Raw genomic sequence first — 22,618 nt, 5'->3', positions numbered from 1 at the left:
TACTAGTTGGTTAAAAGCGACTGAAGATCTACAGTACTAGTAGTTTTAAATGTAAAGTAAATGGCGTAAGACTATTGATGCCAATTTGTACCTGATTTGTAATGCATTTGTTTGTCTAGTACGACAGTTAGATGACTGATTATGAAAAATGCTTGCAGTTAGCAATCTCAAGATATTTATTAAGTTGGCACTCGCTGCTGCTATAACATCAGCGCTATAACATAGTACGCCAAAACACATTAAGGTTATCTGTCTCATAATCCGTTCTATACATTCAAAAATATTAAAATTCTCGTAAGAGCTTTATAATATGAAAAATAATTTAGAAATGGATAACAAGTATTTTTAGTAGATACGATATCGTTATGTATTCTTAGATTTCATTTAGCTGGTTTATATGGTTTATTGCAAATTTGATTTTTTGGAATGTAAAAAGTTATTTCAAATCTATTTTTTATAAAACTTGAATTTATGTAAAAGTAATGTAATTATTTCCTTTAAAAACAAAGACATAAAAGCAACAAAGTTTTCAGTCAAATGACAGAAATCATTTTAAATGACTATTTCCAGAATGTTAACAGTATTATCACACGAGTCTTTAAATGTAAATAAAATACATTATTCATTTTAAAGGCACATGTAGGCTAATTATACATTTGTACTTTGTTTTACACATTATCTTGTCCATAACTAAGGGGTATACCCCGAAACTATAGTTGAACTTTAAGATGCTACAAACCAAGGTTGGAACATATTCTTGAACTCAACTTTAAAAAAAAACTTTGTCAAGGTGATTCTTACGCAGCTAAAAAACTTCTAAAGTATATTATCAATAGATTCTTAAGGAGCTGGTCTCCAGGTAAACTGGTTGCCTTGTTTCACAATTCTTAAAGCAGTTCCAAACGGCACAAGGTAAATGGCCTAAAGAAAACTTAATTCATTTATTGCTATTCTCTAAAGAGTGTCAGTCAAAATAAACAATTGTTTATTTGTAACCCAGTTAAAATGATTAATAAAAAGAAAATGTTCATGTCTAGAACAGCCAACATGGCCCGGAGGCTTTCTTATTTTCTTATTGTAGAACTAAGCAAAGTTGAGTGGTAAAATAGGTTAGTGGTTGCTAAAGCAAGAGGGCCTTTCATCGGGTTGTTAACTTGGATTGTATCTCAGATTGCCTAGAGGGTTTAAAGTTAGAATTCTATTTGAACGTTTAAGATTTGAGTGGAACAAGTTCAAAAACAATCCTCAAGTTAGTCACAGCTCTGGGATTTGTTATTTAATTTGGATGTTTGCCGTTACCAATTTCTTCCAATTTCCAAATATACTTTAAGAATTGAAATTTCTATTTGTATTAGTTAAGTTGTTTTTTTAGTTGCTCTATTTTTTTAGCATTTCCGCTCTAAACATATGATATTCATTGGCAACAATAAACCAGGTCATTTAAATCAGATTGTTCCTTCAGAACAGAGAGAGAGATACAAACAAATGTATTTATCTAATTGGTTTTGTTTTAATGGACAGGTGGTACAATAAACTGCTGGTAAAATCTCATTATGAATGATTTTGTTAATAGAATATTAAGTAATTAGTAATAAGAACTACAAAGAAGAAAATTATTACTACTCTTTTTGAACAGATTTTCAAGAACAATAGTTTTTACAGTAAAGTAGCACGATTATTGCCTTAGCCATGAGTGTACTAATAGTCATGCTCAACTTTTGATATCAGATGAATTAATAGCTTCATTGAAAGTATAGATAGAGGTATGCAGTTGTGATGGAAACAGATAAAATGTTGGAACTATCAGGTGTTTTTAGTTGTATGATGTTGCATGAACAAGATAAGAAAACAACAAGCGGTCTGATAATTGAATCTGTTATGGTATCACATATATGTTAATTAATTCTCTAATTGGCTTCTTTTCCTTGAGGGATACTTGTGCACACTCTTTCCAGGGACCTGGTGTAATTGGAAAATAAATAATGGCAACTTTTGTTCAGTCAAAAAGTAGTGTTGTAGAATTAGGCCAACCATAAAAGACCAACATTTTTCTGGAATTTATTACATAAAGACTTCATTCATTTGCATAATGTTTATATTCTTGTGCAGTTTTAATGTACAAAAAGTTATGATTTGGAAAATAATTGTTGTTATTTATTGTTTTAATAGTTGACTGAGATTACACTAAACAATCTTGACAGTTCGTGTTTGTTTTAATGATATAGATTAGTATACCAAGTTCATCCTTGATTTGATTGATTTTAATTATTTTCAGTATCTCCATTTTAATTTTAGTAATAATACTCTTTTGATTTTTTCCAGGTGTCTGACTGTTACTATTTACTGAATACTGTTAACATTTAGTTATTTCTTTAGGGTTTGATAATTTGGATTATGATACTGTAAAATATATACCTGTATGGAATAAAAATAATATAGATGCAATTGCATGATTAATATTGGGAAAATGTGGCCAAGATGTTGCAATGTTAACCCCTGACTCTGTAATTCTCATCATGTAAGTTAATATTTAACTTGTCTTATTATGAGACTCCCGAAGAATTCAATAAATGTCTATTAAAAAAAACATTTTTCTATAAAGTAGGCAGTGAATCATTGAAAACAAAAGAATGTAGTTATATACGTGGGATTCTTAGGTCTTACAGATGCTGTTCACATTACAAAAGTTTCACTTTTTATGCTATGAAATCCAAAGAGCACCTAGGGAAAAATAAGCAATAATGTATTCATATAAAATCATGACATTTCTTGCATTACATCATGTCCATCATCAGTTTTGTGGCCTTGTGGTTCATTCGGTTATGATCAGCCAGGGAACTTAGACCCGGTTATTTAGGCCAAAATTTATGAGTTCTTAATCAGGTTTGGAGTTTTCAGCACAGAGTATTGTGCCTGCTTCATGTGAATAAGTAAAGCATAGGTTTCATGCAGTCTAGTTAAGAAGAAAATTTATGATAGTTTCGATGTGGTTGTGAACTATAGGTTGGAACATGTGCAAACTGGGACATGTGCTGACTTCATTGCGATACCATGGAGAGGATTTTGTACCTTAGGGAGGGGGAAAAAGTAAACCGATACCATGTACAATCATCACATATCAAATTATCTGATGATGAAATTAAAGTACTATATAATTGAATATGAAACCAAAGATGATTATACTATACTTGCAGGCCTATTTTCCACATTACCATATTAAGTAATAATTTATAGGATCCCAATTTTGTTCTATAAAGAGTTTACAAAATTGGAAAAAAAATGAAGAATTAAGACAGATTAAAGATTTCAGCGTATATTTCAAAACACTTTAGATTGTTAAAATATACTATAATATTCATTTATGATTGATAATTGAAAATAATAAGTTATTTTCAAAATGTCATCGGCCTATCTTTTCTCTATCTTTCTTTAGATCTAGAACAATAAATTGTCATAACGAACAGTTCATCAGTCAAATAGACTTAACCGAAATACTATAGTAATGCTATAATGCCACTTGCTGTCATTACATCTCGATCTGTCTTATTTAGTTATTTTCTCCATCCATTATGTAATTTTAGATCTATACTAAATGTCCTTTGTTCTGTTTTGTTTAAAAAAACATTCTCAACTTCAAAACATTACATATATTTGCTACTGTAAAATAATAACTGTTTCTCTTACTTTACTACACTACAACTATATATAATGCAGGTAAATGGGGACCATGTTAGAATTATTCTACTGCAGTTTACTGTAGTAACTTCTTTTTCTTAATAGCATGATTTTACTTTAGTTTTAGTCAAGTAGAAGTCAATATCACAGTTACCAGTAATGTTAAAAAGTTTGCAGACCTAACCTTAACAAAATTGTTCAACAAATAAAATATACTTTTTGCTTGAAATCTAGATGTTTATCAAAATTCCTTTTGACAAAGATTTTAACTACAAATTGCGTTATCCGTCGAGTAAACATGGACGGCCATTCAGATTGGTAGTATTCTAAAGGGACGTTTGAAATTTGATATCACTAACTTATCTTCAGCTGCCTTTATCCATATTTTGTGCACATCAATAATATAATATGCAAAGTTCAGTCAACACCTGTTTCAATGTGAACTATTATATGGACATCCAAGAGATAATAATTTTAGAATATTATCTTGCAATATATGTTGACAGATTATTTTGTTTTTGGCAAAGTAAAAAGCTGAAACTAAGAATGTTATGTCAATGTGAACATAGGGATATCCATTTTAATACTATACAAAAAAACAAAGAACTGAACTTTCTTTAACTATAGTTAGGTAGGAAAAGCAAAGTGACGGAAGTAAATTATTATACATTTAAATTTTAATGTGAAATAAATAGTTAAATTCCCTTAAATGTACTAATCTATTCAAAGTTATAAAGTTTGGTACATATGTTTCTCAATTTTATTGGAACCTAGATTGGAATAAGCACTTTAAAAAATTGTGTTAATCCGAACAATAACATGATTTTACTTGATAAATAATGTTATCAGTTATTCCATCAACCATGCTTTGTATCTTAGCCTCGGGTTGTTGGTATAAAATAGTGTGCATGGGTATACACAACAATTGTAGCAGGGAGGTATGGAATAGTTCAGTTAATAGTTTTAAACTATCGCACCCTAATATGCTTTCATTAGTACTTGTTTTGTAGGCAAGAAAGCATACACTGTCAATAAATATTCTTTCTGTACTTCCTCATACCAAAAATGACCATTTTGGAAAATATGTTTTAAATTAGTTAACATCTTTAATATGTTCTCAAAACAATAGATATTATGACATACAGTAAAAAATACCACATTATACATAAACTAAGAGATGACATTTATTGTTATAATAAAGGATAAATTTGATTTAATAAGTGTTTTTATAACAAATAAAATATTTAATAATCATTAATCTTGTATCAAATGAAAATGTTCATTTACAATGCATTAAAATGATATTCACATTGCATGGTGTATTCAATTATAATCCTCTGATTGACATGTAATTTACTGCTCAGTAAAATAATCATAAAACAAAAGACATTATTAGTGGCTGTTATGTCAGTGTATCTAAATGTAGTAATATATCATGTGGTATTTGGTACTATCCCTGCAAACAAGCCGCTGAAATGTTGTCCATTTTAAAGAGTGGTAAACGAATCTGTTATTTATCACCTCAATATAACCGGCTGCAGAATATCTTCATCAAAGGTGCGTTTTTATCGTTGAAATACGCATTGGTTTTAGTCTTTGTCACAAAACAGCATTTAATGATGAGTTATATATTAGCTCATTGAAGCAGTAAATCCGCCACTGATATGAGTTGGTCACCGACTGTGAAAATTCATGGCTTCGTGGATCATGTTTCCGTAGCTTTGCAAAACTTGTTTTTCTGAAAGAGATCTGAATTAACATAGACAATGCATTATAATGCATTCAGTTAGGCCTAATTGCAACCCGATTGACAGCAAAGCGATAAGTGGAAAAAAAATATCTTGTACGTGTTATTTTCACTAGAGACTTTGTATCCATAAATGGTACACGAGTGACAGATAAACTAAATACACTTTGACGTTTTTAAATTGAAAGTTGTATCTGAATGTTTAAAAAAGATTTTGTGTTTGTGAAATAATTTAAAAGGTATACGTATTGATTTTAAAAATAAAGAGTTGAATGTTTCCATTTCCAAGTACAGTAATATCAAATTGATAGGAAAGTGGGATATTAATATTAATTATTTATATTTTCAAAATTCATTATTATTAGTTAGTCCTGGATTTAATTATAATTAAGAATATTATGAATGTTATTAAAAATGATTTAGATATAATAATTTAAATTATTAATATAATGAATTTTATTAAAATTTAGTCGTAGTTCTATATTACATGACAATGCAGTCATGTATTGAATGTTGATACCCTGTTAAAACAACTTCCACTTTCTAGTCACATAGACATGCGGTCTTAAATAACATGAATATACTGTACTACGAACTAGTTAATTTCTGTCCATTAAAAATCAACATGCTAACTCTATCTCAAAGCAAGTCATAAAAAATAAATATTGAGAGGGAAAAAAATCGAAAGTTGAAATGTTAATGACAGATTATACTGAGGAGAGATAACTCACCAGAGACTTGGCATATTTGAATGTTTTCAATTTGGATGAGATGTTGTAAAATAGTCAACGTGTCCCTTATAGGCCTTTTGACTCATCTCATGCATTACTTAATTCACCAGATTTTTAAAAATATATTCATTTATAGTAAAGAAATGGTTTCATTTGAGTAATTTTACACAAAAAAAAAGTTTATATGGTTACATTTTTGTGGAAAAAGGGATTTTCAAATCAATTATTTTTTTCTCACAAAGCTTTTTGACTGATTTAAAATAAATTGTAATAAATCTGGAATAAATTGAATTAAATATCAATTTCATATGCAGAGCACAATGACTTGATAGATAAATGATTTTAATTTTAAATAATTAGCATCAGGTTGACGTTGTTATCAAATTCTTGCATTTCGTGGTTCGGTGTTGAATTGAGGTGGACGTCTGCATCGCCTGGTGGACGTCTGTATTGCCTGTGGCCTTAAACCGCGCCTGATATGTTAATTTCACCATAACAAATTTGCCTATGTTCATCATGCATAATAATCCTTGTCACATCTTGGCGGGATTGGCTGTACTTTACTGTTACAGCCCCATCCAAAACGTGACTATTAACATCGCATTTGGGATGAATGTAGTAACGTCGAAGGTGGTTGTTCTTTTTCTGTGCGTGCTTAGACGATAAAAATGCAAATGCTTTCACGATAGTCTCTGTGGGATGTACCATTATCTGCCTGAGGGAGGGTCAGGTATTGATTTGGTAATTGATACAGGTGATCATGTGATATTCCAGATGGCACACGGTTGGTTACCTATTATAGTTCTCTGACCCTAAACTTTTAATGTCCTTACTAGATAGGTTGTTGGCAAGTCAAAACCAATATTTCTTTCTGAATACTATATTTTAAATTGAATTATCAATTTTATTTCATTTTGTATGGGAAAATTTGATTTTTCAATCATAGGCACGGGCATATATATATCATCCTAATATTTTGTGACAAACTATATGTTTTTACAATAAAACAAATCTGTTAGTAGACATACAATTATATTGTGAATTTTTGCAATAAATTACCACACAGAATATGCGAGAGAGTACAATAAATATTCTTTAACAACATACAATGTGTAACTGAGCTGTTTTGAAACTTTCACGTTTTACACGCTTCATAGATATTGAAACGTTAATTATCTACATCATTAAAATGTAATCACTGGTACTATAATTGTATAAAACCAACTGTCCATTAAAAATGGTTGTAAATCAAAATCTTTAGATTTATATTGTAGTGAATTCAAAAATAATAATAGTAAAAATGAAACATAATTTACTTTCACCAAATGTGAAATTTTAGGTTATTTTTCATTATGGAAAATAAATTACAATTTTCAAGGATTTAGTTATCAAAATCTAAAATTTCCAACAGCGTATAATTGCTCTGTCAGGAAAACATGTTTTTCTTTATTTTTAGTGTGACATGTGTTTAAAAATATTAAAAACAAGTAAATTCTGACAATATTGTAATTATTGTTTCGAAAGCGTACCCTTTCTTAAAAAATTATAAGTGTGTTTTTTAGAATCGAATAGCACTCAGCCAGCAACAAAATGTAAAATTCCATTAAGAAGAATTATTTAAACGGGCTATTTAATCAAATGTCCCAGGCCAATGCAAAAAAACAATCAATTTTGTTCTTCCAAAACGGAACTCATAACATCACAAACTTTTGAACTTCTTGTTGTTGTTAAAACAAAAAAGTAATTAGTTAATTAGCAATGACAGTTATATGTTATGTTATTAACTGTTGCACCAAATTAATACTTTTAAATTTAATGATTTTATAGATTTATCTTCAAATATTTATCTTCAAATATTATTTGAACATTCTGTTGTTCTATCCAACACCTGAGGCTAATTATACTATGAACCTTTTTATTTACATTTGTTGATAACATTTAGAGGCACCTTCAATTCCACTAGGCTTATTTTATTGTGATGATAGATAAGAAGATATTGAGTACCTATCACCAAGGCCTAACCAGCAAGACATTAACTATTTAACTCCTCAATTATAGAAACGATAATAAATACAGACTTTATAAACATTTGTGTTTATTTAATGTAAAACTAGAATGTTTTTACAAACTGTTTTACATTGTTTTCATGTGGTTAGTTTCCAATAAAACAATTAATTTAACTTTTATAAAATTTTTTGTATGTTACAAACATATTTTTATCTGTGTGAACGTTTTTTACTAAATCTTTATACAACTTAGTGTATTAAAATCAATTATACTCTTTTATGGAACTGTACTCGTGCCTCTAGGCTTTTGAATTTTGAGATTGGGCCGAAGGTTTACCCCTGCACATTTTGAGTGTGCTTTAATGTGTAAGCCATGTCTCAATCAATAACAGGACAATGTAAGTCAATAAGGTTACATGAAAAACAACCCATTAAAAATGAACAATCAAGAAGATCGGAATGTGATTATATTATCTTTTAGAAAACCCTGTCAATGATGCCTAGTACTTACCTGTAGTTATTGATTGCACATTTTAAAATATACAGAACAAAAATTGTACTAATATATTGCATTTTTCAGTGCTTAATTTAACCATTTTTTCATATCTTTAATATTATTATCTTTTCTTGTAGCATGTGACATAGGGAGCTACAAGCATGGCGTAAGTTCAGACTCTTGCAGTGACTGTCCAGCACGTAGCATTGCTTTATTCAGCGCAATGACCGAATGCACATGTAATGTGGGATATTTCCGTGCTCTAACAGACGCAGCTTCAGACCCTTGTACAGGTATGAAATCACATCTTCCCATCTACACTATCAAACTAGTTTGACAAAAAAAGTGTGGTGTGCCCAAATATGGTAGTGATATACTTAAATATGGTAGTGATATGACATCATTGTGCCATATATGGGCAAATCACATTTTTTTTGTCGCATAAAGTTTGATAGTGCAGACAGAGCTTTAGTTAGGTTGAAAAGACAAATATATAGCACTCGATACACTGACTTTGGTGTACTGTATAGCTTACTTTGTCGGACAGGCTTACACCTACTAAGCATATCCCTTTTTTCCTACATAAATATAGATCCCTTGAGTGAGTGTACATTAGGTTAGATTTTGCTATTATATATTTGTCAAATTAATACCGTTAATATTTTGTTAGGACCACCATCCGAACCTACAAACGTAAGAGCCGAAGTGAACCAACAAACGTCCGTCATCACGTTAACATGGTCTCCTCCACACGACGAAGGAGGGCGTTCAGATGTGTCCTATTGGATAGAGTGCCGTCAATGTCCAAGCGATGTTAAGTTCACTCCGAGTGGCGAACTCACCACGTTAGAGGTTAACATCAGTAGGTTGTCGTCTTACACAGAATATGAATTCCGAATTCACACACGAAATGGCGTCTCTGATCTCAGTCGTGTTGACAACTTTGTGCAAATCAACGCCACAACTTTTTCCTCTGGTAAGTCTTACAATCTCTATGTTTGTGTATACTTTCTATTCTATTATAAAGTTTATCAAAGATTTTTGTAACAAGAAAATTATTCCTTTTGTGACTAGATAATTAAATTGGGTCCATTTTTGTATTCAAAGTAAATGCATTTTGTATTAAAAATGGCGTCATCAATCAACATATTAGGAAAATTGGGGTAAATGGTAATATAACTAGAAAGATAATACAGACAAAAGTATACATTAATAGTATTGTACATTAATACACAACTCAATCTTCGAGGTAGATACACATTTAATAGTTTTGTATACAATTGTTAAGAATACATTTGTATTTACGTGAGCTAATAATAGTCATGTACAGTCTATCTGGTAATCCCTATTTGTATACCTTTTCAACTAAATTCCATTTTGGCTCTTCTTTCTATTATGTTAGTATTGTGTCATTGTCAATTATTACACAAGAGTTCATTGTATAATAAAAAATACTAGACATTCTTCTTTACTCATTCTATTAGAAATACTGTAAGATTTCAAACTTTAAGTCTGAAAACTATAAATCTCAAGTTATTTATAACAGTTGATTAATTTATTTCACTCCCCTGGATAATTTTTACTTTGCTTAATAACCTTTGATGTTAGTTATGTCTTCCTATAACTGTTCATTTTGGTTATAAAAACAGATTAATCATAATTTTAGTATTAGTTTGTGAGCATGTTATGTCAACAGTCATCTAGCAGTGTGTTAGAGCCTATGCCAATAGGGATGGAATGGGGCAGAATAACACAATAAACATAAATATATTCTTTAAAATAAATGTTAAATAATGATAACATGATTACTCTATTAAATTCATTTTATTTCTTTTGCTGTAAGCAAATTGTGCTTAAACTGTAAGATTTTAATTAGAACTTCCAAAACCAAGCTAATTATAATATTGATAAAATGACTATGGGTACATCAACTATGTTAACATAGTCCTGTATAAATTTAAATCCATTTTATATACCTAACTTTAGGTCCCCATTTATCATCTAATCATTAAAATTAAAAATATAACAAAATTCCCTTTTCTTACAATTATTTTATTCTGTTCATAATTGTTTTGGAATAGACCTGTGATTAGAAGCTCTTGTGTAAAAACACTTGACAAGTCCCACAAGGTTATTAGTATCTGTAGTAATTAGTTTGGCCTCTCTTCTGTATTGTATGTCTGTTAAATAGTTAACTAATTATCCAATTGATACTTTATGTATTACTTCCTTTATAATTTTACAACTTAAGTGTCCATCTTGTGCACATTAAAGCTCATCTCAACTCCTAACAAATGTATTTGTAGTATATAATGTACACATTGTACGTTCTATAGTAGAACCACTCTGCCTTTGGTACTGTACATCACTATAGTCAGAGCTGAAGACAAACAGAAAGCAATATATGTTTTAACACTACAGCTAACCTCTATTCCCATTCTATAAAGGGATCCACTTTCTTGGATCCCATTGTGGCTGATAAAATAGAATAGAATATGGTGAAACTCCTATTAAGGGGACATATTTAGGACTTAATAACTATAAATAGGGATTGGACATTATAGTGTTAAAACATACATTCCCTTTGTTTATTTCACAGGAAAGTGTCCCCTTATTAGGGGTGTGTATAAGAGTCAAATTTATTAATTCTCATAAAAAAGTAATATTCAAATTTACTAGACAGCTTTAACATGTATCCTTTTGAAATCAGAGTGACAGATTAAATGATTACTTATGACTAATAACAAACAAATTTAAAAACTTGCCCCTACTATCTTGCCAGAATGAAACCCATCCAAGGCCTGTCAATGATATGAAAATTGGGTAGATTTCATTTAACCCATGGCAACTTTACATCATTAATCAACTGTCAAAAATAGTTACAGTACATCACCTTTACATACCTAGACTTTACCAAGTTCATAGGTTATTTTCTCTGCTGTATCATAATATCAAGTTGTGACTGCAAATCCATTGAAACGTTACTGATATATTTGCATGTTTTTGTTCTGTTATTCACATGGCCCATGTAATGTAGCAGTAAGGTTATACATGGCTGTCATTAGTATTGGCCCATGTATTCAAGCTATTAGTATTAGTTTGATTGCCCTCGTTTGATACTGTACATGTTGAGTCATGTAGTCTGATTCAAATAACAAAATCATATGCAAAATTTCAAATATAATAACATATTTTGAACAATTTGGAGGTTTCTGCTAATTTGTACAATGATGACATTTATAAATTAAATCTCACATCAAACCTTAATGATGATAAATAGTTACGTACATACAGCTGTATTGTAGTACAATAAGTTAGCATGAGTAGAAATGCACCTGAAAATACTCACTGCATGCCAAAGCAGGCGGGCAGGCTAATTCTTGATACCATTAGTCTGGGGTCAAAGGGATTAACCAGCTTAGCTAATCCCATCACTAAATATCTACAGATGAAGAGAGAATCTCTGGTATTTTGGCCAGGTATCAAATTAAAGCATTAAAATGATATGATATGGTAACATGATGCATCGCCAGTTTTTCTGTTCTGTTTCTTTAGATAAATCAATTGAAGTCATGTTTTTTATATCTATTTTATATTACATTGATTGATTATACTTGTTTGGATAAACCTTTTTGTTTTCTTTAATATGTTCCTGTAAAAATTGGCATTTAACACTAAAATATACATGGATGTGTGACACTACTGCTATTTATTATTTGTAAAAATGTGTTATTTTAAATAATATTTTATTATCAAAATTGTTTTCTTTAGTTCCATCATCAGTGCGAGAATCAAGCATAGCAAATTCTTACTACGATGCGGTCTCCTTAGATTGGAAAACACCGCTTTATCCAAATGGTGAGATCCTCGACTACGAGATCCGTTATTACATCCAGTACATGAGACATTCCACTGAAATGTTTCGTTTGAAGGCGCCCTCTGTCGGCGAACATCAAAACGTTATTGTCGGGGATTTGGCTTCAGGCACGGACTATATCTTTCAGGTAAGGAGTTTGATTCTGATTGATGAGATTTTGGACAGTGAACATGAAAATTAAGATGATGCACTTAAAATGCCAAGCCCTTCCTAATCCAACCTGCTTAGTAATAAGATTATAGCTGGCAAAGTTTAACCTAAAGGCTACCCAGGTCTGACATGAGTAAATGATTACAATCGTGTTTACATCAACTCAAACATCTAACATAACGCATCTGTTGGCAATAAAAACTCGACCAAGTATGCTTAGACTGAATTTTAAAAAATTAGTTTGCAAATGCAACTCACAGATTTTAAATCACATATTGTTTTTTTATCTGTACTTATTGAATGAAATAGAGCCGTATCATAGCAACAGTAATCTACTAATTAGTGTTTTTGACCCTGAAAAGTCCTCTTAAATCCTGAATCAAAGAAAACTCTACATTGTGCTTTTGAAGATGAGAGACAGATTCTTAAATAGATAAGAGAGCACTCAATAAAAGCTCAATAAGTTTAGAATCCACTTAAAGGTAAATCTACGTATGGTGCGTACAGCTTTCATGCCCATATACCGTTCAAGTAGATCTAACGATGAGAAATCTAGAATGGAAATTTACTTAAGCAGTTTGAAAAAGTGTTTGTCTATGCTGATAACAAAACTCTTATGCAGTTTTTGCACTGCCAACTATAGTCTTGTTTTTCTTGCCTGCATTTCTAAGCCACTAGTGATGTTAATAACACTTCAGTTCAATCCTTGCCAAGTTAATGAAAGCTAGCAAATTATACAATGTATAAAGATTCACATGCTAGACACAGTCGTAATAGCCAAACCTTAGCAGCAAAGTCAATTGTTAAATTGCCATGTTCATTATTTCAGTGATTTGTTGCCTTTTTTGTAGTTTCTCATAACCTTGCACATTTTGTAAAACCTTGTCAAAAGTCCACAATCTAGGACAGTGCAACCATTTACTTTGATTTAGAGATCATAATGTCCTTGTGTATGGCTAGCTGATGAATTATATATTTGGTATTCTTTTGATCTATCTATATGCCTTTATTTATTATTATTATGTTAGCCTTACAAATCTTGCACAAGAACATCACAAATCACTTTTTAATTAGAAAAATTACTGTTTGTTTATTTTCACATACAAGAAAAAAACATAAAATTTGTTTTCCTATAAACTGAACATAAATATTACAACAAATATACACAAATATAAATTAAACAGAATAATTAGTTTAAATTTAAGAAAAATTATTTGTTAATTGCCTTACTGGTTATATATTCATAAAAAAATATATATAATATTAATTATTAAACTATTTTATAAGATTTTATTTTAAATATCTAAATACAACGAAGGTGTATTTAAAATACTAACAATATTTAAATAGTGAGCAAATGCTTTAGTGCAGCTAGGCCTAACTAAGGTATCTAAAAACAAGTATTTAGCAGACCAGATGGATACTACACACAGTCACATTCATAATCATAAACGAGATTAAATGTCCAGTTTTTATGGCTAGAAATAAAAACATACAAATAATATGGAAATAAAAACACTGGACAATGAATGAACACTACAGTTCTGAGTTCACCAAAAGTGGGTGACTTTCTTGCGTAGGGTGATTAATAAAAATCTAAATTACTTTGCCAATTTATAAGACGTTTTAACCGTCCAAAACCAATTTAACTTATTTGACATTCATCTGCAAATAACACAAACTAATTCTCGATTTAAAGAAACATTGAAAAACACAAAAAAGTTATAATTTTAAAAAACGTTGTGAGGGAAATTTATTTCATGCGCTTTTAGGACTTTCATAATAATTGAATTCTGCAAAATTAATTAATTTTACATTGTGTTTTACTTTAGGTTCGTGCAAGAACACAAGCAGGATTTGGTGCTTATAGTGAACCAATAATGGGTAGTACACTAGGTAAGATGGGTGCTTTGTTATGTCAAAGGTCAAATTCATGCTTGGGCCAAATTTTATATTGAAAATGATGCAGATATATTTTTCACAATTGTTATGATTCATGACATTATTTATAAAGTCTTGTTTTTTTTTTAGTCATAGAGGAACAAAACACAACAAATGTTGGTATATTAGCTGGAGTACTTTCAACGGCATTCGTTCTGTTTGCCGCCCTCGCAGCTGGAATCATTCTGAGATACTGGAAAGGAAGGCAAGTATTTTTTATTTTTACAGAGTTGAATTATGGAACAATTTATGTTGATGCCTACATGATGAAACAATAAAATATTCATAACTGAATCACCCTTAACGAAAATGGAACAACCCACAGGAGCCATCCACACAACTTTTATTATTGCACCATCAGCTTAAGTGTTCGATCAGGGAGACGTAAAAAAAAACCAAATGTATCTCCCTAGTTTGATCTCCATATCATTTACAAAAAAAAGAAAAATTTTGTATGAATTGATAGAATTTCAAGCAATTTGTTAAACCGAACATCGCAATGATCAAATCAGTTAGGAAATGTTTTCCCCGTAGGTCATCACACTTCACAGTACTTCTAATAAAAATGCATATTTTACTGATAAATGGCTCTGGTATATTTTAATGCCTTCGAGTGCATCCTGTCATTTTATAGTTTGAAATCGTTTTAACTGCAACAGACGCCTTCTACTACTGGCTAGCTTTAATTAACTATTTCAAAATGACATGCGTATCTGTATACAGACGATGCGGTAGATTTTTTTAAATGTGATCTGTCTGGGTTTTAGCCGTTTCATTTAAAACGCAAATGTCCCTGTCGATTCTTAAGTAAAATGTTTGTGATTGATAATAGAATTTTACTTCTTTTTTTTAAACTTTATAATTGAATTTGTAGAAACATGGAGACATTTATTTTGATTAATATTTTAATTTTCTATTTGTTAATGTGAAATTGTTTTTTATTGAATTGTAGGAAGAAGGAAGCCCCTCCGGCACATGTGGGAATACACACACTAACACTGACAAATGGAGAATGTAAGAATATTATTTATTAATGTTTATATATTTTAATATATTAATTTATTATGTATGTAAGACATTATCTATTTAATATGCAAATCTGTATAAATTATTTTAATGTAAATAAAAATATATAATAATAAAATATAAAAAAATTGATAAAAAAATTCACAAATCTGGTTTCTAGGTAGTAAATAATAAGTTATCTACAATAATTTTACTAATAATTGAATGAATAACACGGAAATATATGTATTACTTATAGGAATAATTATTTATTTGTTTTGCCTACAGTACTTTTACCCAATATTTGTAAACCAAGAGTTTATGTTGACCCCAGCACGTATGGAGATCCCGATAGAGCCTTGAGAGAGTTCACTACAGAAATAGATGCCAATAACATTCGAATCATGTCTGTTATAGGAGGAGGTAAATGACATTTATTATTAGAAATAGATGTTTTATAGAGACATACATAGACAAACACATTTGGTTCATGCTCAAGTAATACTCTAACCCACACAAACCTCACAAATATTCCATAAAAAGTGTCAAGAAAAAAGTTTTTTTCTTTACTAACTTTGTAGCTTCTACTTATTTGAAGATATTTATATTTCTTCATAATGAGTATATATATAAATCATAAATCTTATGATATCAGATTTTGTTTGTGTCTTTAAAATAGCCTAATTCCATGTTTGATTTAGTGTAGACGTCTTAGGAAGACAGCTGTGATTAGGTTTCAAATAAGTAAACTCAATCTAAGGTTCTTTGATAGATTACCTAATTATAAATATAGGTCTGAATGTAGTCGTAGAAACTGGTTTTCTTTACCTTTCCTCGTGGCGCTTTTACCGTCGTCAAATAATGTACTAATTCAACAAACAGATGTCTTAATATTTATTTTTTCAATTTTCTTGATGTAATTAGGTGAATTTGGAGACGTATGTAGTGGATTAATCAAAACGCCAGATGGTTACACACGTAAGGTGGCCGTTAAAATGTTGAAACCTGGAGCCGCGGAAAAAGACCGCATCGACTTCCTGATGGAAGCTTCCATTATGGGTCAGTTTGACCACCCAAATGTCATCAAACTCATGGGGGTCATTACAAAATCTCGTCCTGCGATGATTGTTACTGACTTTATGGAAAATGGTGCTCTGGATTCGTTTCTACGAGTAAGTTTTACAATTTATTCTTTAAATAAAGTCTATAATTGATTAAAATACATTCATAATTAATTCATTGTTCTGCTGTGTTTTAATGAGACAATTTTGTTTAATTTTTAGGAAAACGACGGACAGTTTACGCTTGTACAGCTTCTGGGATTACTACGTGGAATCGCGAGTGGTATGCGATATCTGACTGAAATGAACTACGTACATCGTGATCTTGCAGCTAGGAATATCTTGGTTGATCAGTGTCTTGTTTGTAGGGTTGCAGACTTTGGGCTTTCAAGAGCTAAAGAAGAAGGCATTTATGAGAGTAGGGTAAGTGACAGTGTCATCTAGGTTTATTGTTGACATGCTTTAATCTATTTAGTATGTTTATATCAGAAAAACGATGTTGTTTTATATTCTTCTCATGGTAATTTTTTTTTTTATCTGAGTTTTATTACCTGTCAAATAAACGGATTCAGCTAGTTTGATAAGCTCAACTCCTATAAGTTAGTTTAAACATAATTTATACATTTATATATTCTTTGTAATTGTTTATCACCATTTTGAAATGTGCTGACAAAAATAACTTGCATTACAAATGAGATATTTGATACTATTTTTGTTTTCATTATTCTTTAATAATTTATTATTATTTTATTTCGTTTAGGGAGGTGGCAAAATACCTGTTAGATGGACAGCACCAGAAGCAATAACATTCAAGAAATTTACATCATCCAGTGATGTATGGAGTTACGGAATTGTTACATGGGAAGTGATGTCATATGGAGAAAGACCATACTGGAACTGGGGTAACCACAACGTAAGTCAATCAACCAACCAATTCACTGTATTAATCTTAGAGTGATAATAATATTAAAATCAATTCAGAATCACAAATAAATGTATTTTACAATATTGTATTGTTTTGTTTATAGGTAATAGATGCTGTTCAGAAAGGCTATTGTCTACCGCCTCCAATGGAATGTCCAGAATGTATTTACGAGCTGATGTTGGATTGTTGGGAGCGTGATCGACTTCAGCGTCCTACGTTTTCTAGCATGGTGTCATCAATTGATAGAATGATAAAGAACCCGTCAATGTTACAAACCAAAGCCCGTCCAAGGTTAGTGTTACTCATGTTATCATGATATAATCATTAAAGCGTAACGTCTCGATAAAGTAGTTGCGGCATATGATTTGAACATGAAATAAAAGGAATTTCAGCATCTAAAAGCAGATTTGAAATTGAGTCCTAATAGTGGTCCTAATTGAATGAAAAATCTTAATTTGAAGTTTTTAATTAGAGGTTTTAATTGAAAGAAATAAATACTTGACAAACAATATAAACAGAGAAAATAGTTTACAGTTTCAAGGAGGTGCGGTTTAATTATAAAAATCTTGTAACCTAATCATTGCATTTCTTTTCTTGTCTGATCTCAATCCCATTTCAATTTGGGTAAAGAATGCAAGGATTAATTTACTCATTATAGATAACAATTAAGAAAAAAACTCATCAAATCTGTTACATGTCATGCTGCTTAAAACTTCTATTGTATAAAAAGACACTAGCCGGTATCACTTCAAACACCTGGCCTTACTTGTTAGCCATCTGCTATTGTTATATACAGCAAATTAGCAGTTATTAGGGTACTGTAATTTGTCTATTGGTATCTAATGAACTTAATATGTATGTTATTTTGTTACCAATCTATTATGTACTTGGTCTTATACAATTTGCTGTCTATTATTACCAACCTATTCTCTGAATTACCTCCGTCACTGTTAATATTTAAGCCCTTTATTGTATGTTCTATTCAGCCTTGTGAATTTTTTAAAAAGTGTGGGACTGTACCATTGTATCAAAAGGGGAGATAAAATATTTTGATAAAATCTACTACTGTATGAGTATTATATATATATATATTATTATTCAGATTTTCCTAAAAATAAGAAGTTTTAATTGAATGGGATGTACACAAATTTATTTAGTTATAGGGCTAATTGTTTATTTTGTCATTGTTTACACTGTTTATTTATTTATTGTTTTTCTTTTATTTACAGAGATGACCCATTAGATCCGATCACTCCTAGTCTTTCTCATTACCACTCAGTTCCAGAATGGCTTGAAGGTATCAAGATGGGACGATACAAAAACACCTTTATTGACGCCGGTTACACAAGGTTAGAAGACATTGCCAGACTCACAACTCCAGATCTGACACGAATGGGAATCGTTTTACTCGGACACCAGAAAAAGATCATGAAAAATATTGAGCTTCTACGTCAACAACTGATGTTATCGCAAGCAACATTTGTTTGAAATTATTACAACTCTACTGACATTTTTAACTTATGCAAATTAATGCTGTTCCCTAGCTGCTGCAAGATGTTATGTTCTAATGTGTTGTGTATTGTTTACTACATTGCCTGATTTGCTTACAATTTATTGTGCCATTATACACTATATTTTGCTAATACCTTTCCAACACGATGAATTTTAAGAGTTTTATGAACAAAATAAAACGATTTCTTCCATACAAAAAGTACCATTCAGCTGGCATTTAAATTCCACCGATAAGTTTTGTACAAAGTGTAAGTAAAAGATTTAAATATTATCATATAGCCTTGTATATATATGCATTCTTTTTTATAAGCTGTTTTAACATATTTTAGACCATAAATATTTTATTGTTCCATTGCAATTATTGTATATTAATTTAAAGTTTTTTTTTCTTATCACATCTCTTTTGTATACTGTAGAAAGTAGAATTTCAATTTAAAAAAATTGAATTATTACTAAATTATATAAAATAACATGTAAAATATTGTACATGGTAAGCATAACAAAGATCATGTAATGTAATGTAAGTGAAGGTGTAAAGACACGTTACTATGACTGTTATTATGGGGGAAGACCTCAACCTTGGTGCTTGAATAATATGTAAGAATAGTAGAAGGTATTATATTACTTACTGTATGAATATAATAACCTTTGAAATATGTATTTTTACAATGTATAGATCCCTTATCAAAAACACATGGTATATTGATATTGTAGTAATCCTGTCCACACAGTATAACCTAGAATTAAGCTTGTGTTTACATGGAGTAAAATAAAAGATTGTCTGATCAAACAGTGTTGAAACATAGTGTAGATTTGTATGAATGTGGAGTACTGTATTTAATTAACAATCGCTATTGTACTATCAAACTTAATGTGACAATGTGATGTGCCCATATAGACATGATGATGTCATCACTACCATATTTGGGCACATCACATTTTTTTTGTCAAACTAGTTTAATAGTGGTGTTTAGTCATGAAAGTTCTAATAGAAATATAAAGATCATTGTATTGATAAGAAATAAAAGAGAACACCTTGACAATATTTTCATGTTAAGTTGTACAAGATGAAAAAAAAACAACATTCCCAAACAAACAACTTATAGACCTACTTTGACATATCATACTCGATTAGGGATATACTGTTAGGTATTGTTTTCCATTGAGTGTCTCTGGACAAACGTTTCCCAATCGAATTGTTTGTTTGGCAATTCAATTCAATTCAATTAAAACTTTATTATCCCCATGGGGAAACTCTGTTGGCCTTTTCAAAAATACAGTACATACAAATATAAAATGGATACTTGTTTCTTTATTTTTGCAGTGATTGCCTTCCATAATATAGTAGTGACTACTTTTTAAATTTTACAGAAATAAAGTACAGGAATGATTAAGGGAACAGGAATTAAAATTGTATTGCTCAAAATGGGGGATTTATGAACCATAACCAAGTTACTTACAGAGAAACATGAGGAACTTGGGTTTTCGAGGTTAAATTCAAAATGGTTGTTACATGAATTGTATTAAAGCGTCAATTTCTAACGTTAAACCATTCAACTGATCCATTGTCAGCCTAAGAAATAGGCTTAGGTATAAGAAATATGTAAAGTTGTATAGTATTATAAATAAATATATTAATGGTATTAATGATATTGTTTAATATAAAATCTTAAGATAAATGTAATTGTTAAATTATTTAAAGTGTATTGTTGCATGTATTCTCTGTATAGATTCAATGCAATAATCAGGTGACATATTATTTCATTGTTTTATAAATAAAACTAATTTGTATTATAACAAAAAAAAATGAATAAAAAATATAACTGCATTTGAAAATTCTGTTGACTAATTGCTTCCTATTGTATTTTCGTTTCGGGACGGTAGAGGAATATACGGAATGGAACGTGTATATAGACTACATCCACAATAAAAAAAAACGTCATGGTCTGTCTGTCCTCCGAAAGAGAATGCTCGCTCGATTTAATTATTTATCATTTTGCATTTATTCGGTTATAAAACGCCTCAACACAGTTAACAGAAGTACATTCACACAGGCCCATCGTAAGTAATTTGACCAATCATGACGCGAGCGATGGGTCATCTGAAACTGCCGCTTATGATTGGTCAACTCATTTACGTTGGATCTACTCATTGCGTATTGCGTCCAAGAAGATTGGAGGGAAATGTAGTAAATATTTACATGCAATTACTGGGGCATTCTATTTGTATTTATGCATGACTTTTATCTGTTAGGTATGCACCCTCTATTGTATCGCATGTTAAATTATGATACAGTTACCTGTTATGTTGAAATGGGTTGAAATTTGGCCATTTTCCTTAAAAATCCCTGTATTATAGTACAGGATTTTTTTAAAGTAACATACGCAGAACATTATGAGTGTCTGCGTATTTCAAATTATCATACAGTAGCCAGTTATGTCAAAAAATAGAAGGGTCGAAATTTGACGATTTTCTGTAAAAATCGATGTACTATAGTACAGGGATTTTTTTACAAAAAATTGCCAAAACATTGAGTTTTTAAAATATATATTCAGGTAACACGCGTAGAACACATTGTGTGCATCTGCGCATATTAAATTATGATAAGTGTCAAAATTTGACCATTTTCTGTAAAAATCCATCTACTATATAAGTACAGGGATTTTTTTTTTAAATTGCCAAAATATCGACTGAATATACATTGAAGTAACATGTGCGGAAAACATTATTATGATACAATCTAGTAACCAGTTATGTCAACAACTAGAAGAGTCAAAATGTGACCATTTTCCATAAAAATCCATGTACTATAGTACAGGGATTTTTTTACATAAAATTTGTCGAAAAATTAGCAAATGTTGAGCTTTTCATTTTTCGATAGAAAGTGGTCCTCATATGGCAATATAAGTACACATAGTACTATTAGTGAACAATAATTTAATTATAAAAAGTCTATATTTTGGGTAATTTGCAAAAAATCACTACTATAGTACATGAAATTTGTTGAAGAATTGGACAATTTGGACCTACAGTATTTATTTTTCAATATAAACAGGGACACCATAAGATGGTCAATGGAAATATATGTGCACATATAGCAATATTAATGCATATTATATTAATAATTCTATATTGTGATTTTGCAACTATAGTACAGGGAATTTGTAGAAAAAGTATAAAGTGGTCCTACAACATCATCAAATGGTGATATGGTAATATGGACTTTTTAAAATTCAATTATTATTCACTAATAATGTTATATGTGCACATATATTGCCATTAACCATATTATGGTGTTGAGGACCCATTTATATCAAAAAATGAAAGGATAAACATGTGCCAAATTTTCAGACCGTAAAAACTGTAATGTTGTTTTTCATCTTATCATACATCATCCTGTTTATTTCTTGCGTTATAAGTGTGACAATCTACTTTAAAAAACTGCACAATGATCTTTGCCAAGTCTCCAAATATGAAATATATACCATATTC

At 30.3% G+C, this 22,618-nt stretch overlaps 1 protein-coding gene across 3 annotated transcripts in view; it reads left to right on the top strand.

Moving 5' to 3' along the window:
• The window catches only part of LOC144858698 (ephrin type-B receptor 1-B-like), a 41,514-nt gene extending 20,558 nt beyond the window's left edge, over positions 1-20,956 (top strand). The window contains exons 4-15 of one of the 3 annotated variants that reach the window (XM_078714796.1): positions 8,793-8,948; positions 9,326-9,631; positions 12,427-12,659; positions 14,515-14,578; positions 14,720-14,832; positions 15,580-15,637; positions 15,917-16,051; positions 16,553-16,800; positions 16,912-17,112; positions 17,450-17,602; positions 17,718-17,905; positions 18,844-20,956. In XM_078714796.1, the coding sequence (XP_078570922.1) occupies positions 8,793-8,948; positions 9,326-9,631; positions 12,427-12,659; positions 14,515-14,578; positions 14,720-14,832; positions 15,580-15,637; positions 15,917-16,051; positions 16,553-16,800; positions 16,912-17,112; positions 17,450-17,602; positions 17,718-17,905; positions 18,844-19,102 (2,114 nt within the window). In that variant the 3' untranslated portion in view covers positions 19,103-20,956. Of the gene's footprint in view, positions 1-8,792; positions 8,949-9,325; positions 9,632-12,426; positions 12,660-14,514; positions 14,579-14,713; positions 14,833-15,575; positions 15,638-15,916; positions 16,052-16,552; positions 16,801-16,911; positions 17,113-17,449; positions 17,603-17,717; positions 17,906-18,843 lie in introns of all 3 variants that reach the window. The other 2 variants (XM_078714795.1, XM_078714794.1) reach the window with 2 other exon arrangements.
• Positions 20,957-22,618: the final 1,662 nt, after the last annotated feature.

This window comes from Antedon bifida, chromosome 2 (genome assembly GCF_963402885.1).
Source record: "Antedon bifida chromosome 2, ecAntBifi1.1, whole genome shotgun sequence".
Taxonomy (NCBI): domain Eukaryota; kingdom Metazoa; phylum Echinodermata; class Crinoidea; order Comatulida; family Antedonidae; genus Antedon; species Antedon bifida.
The sequence above is the reverse complement of the archived record's forward strand: the minus strand, read 5'-3'. Positions and strand labels throughout refer to the sequence as shown.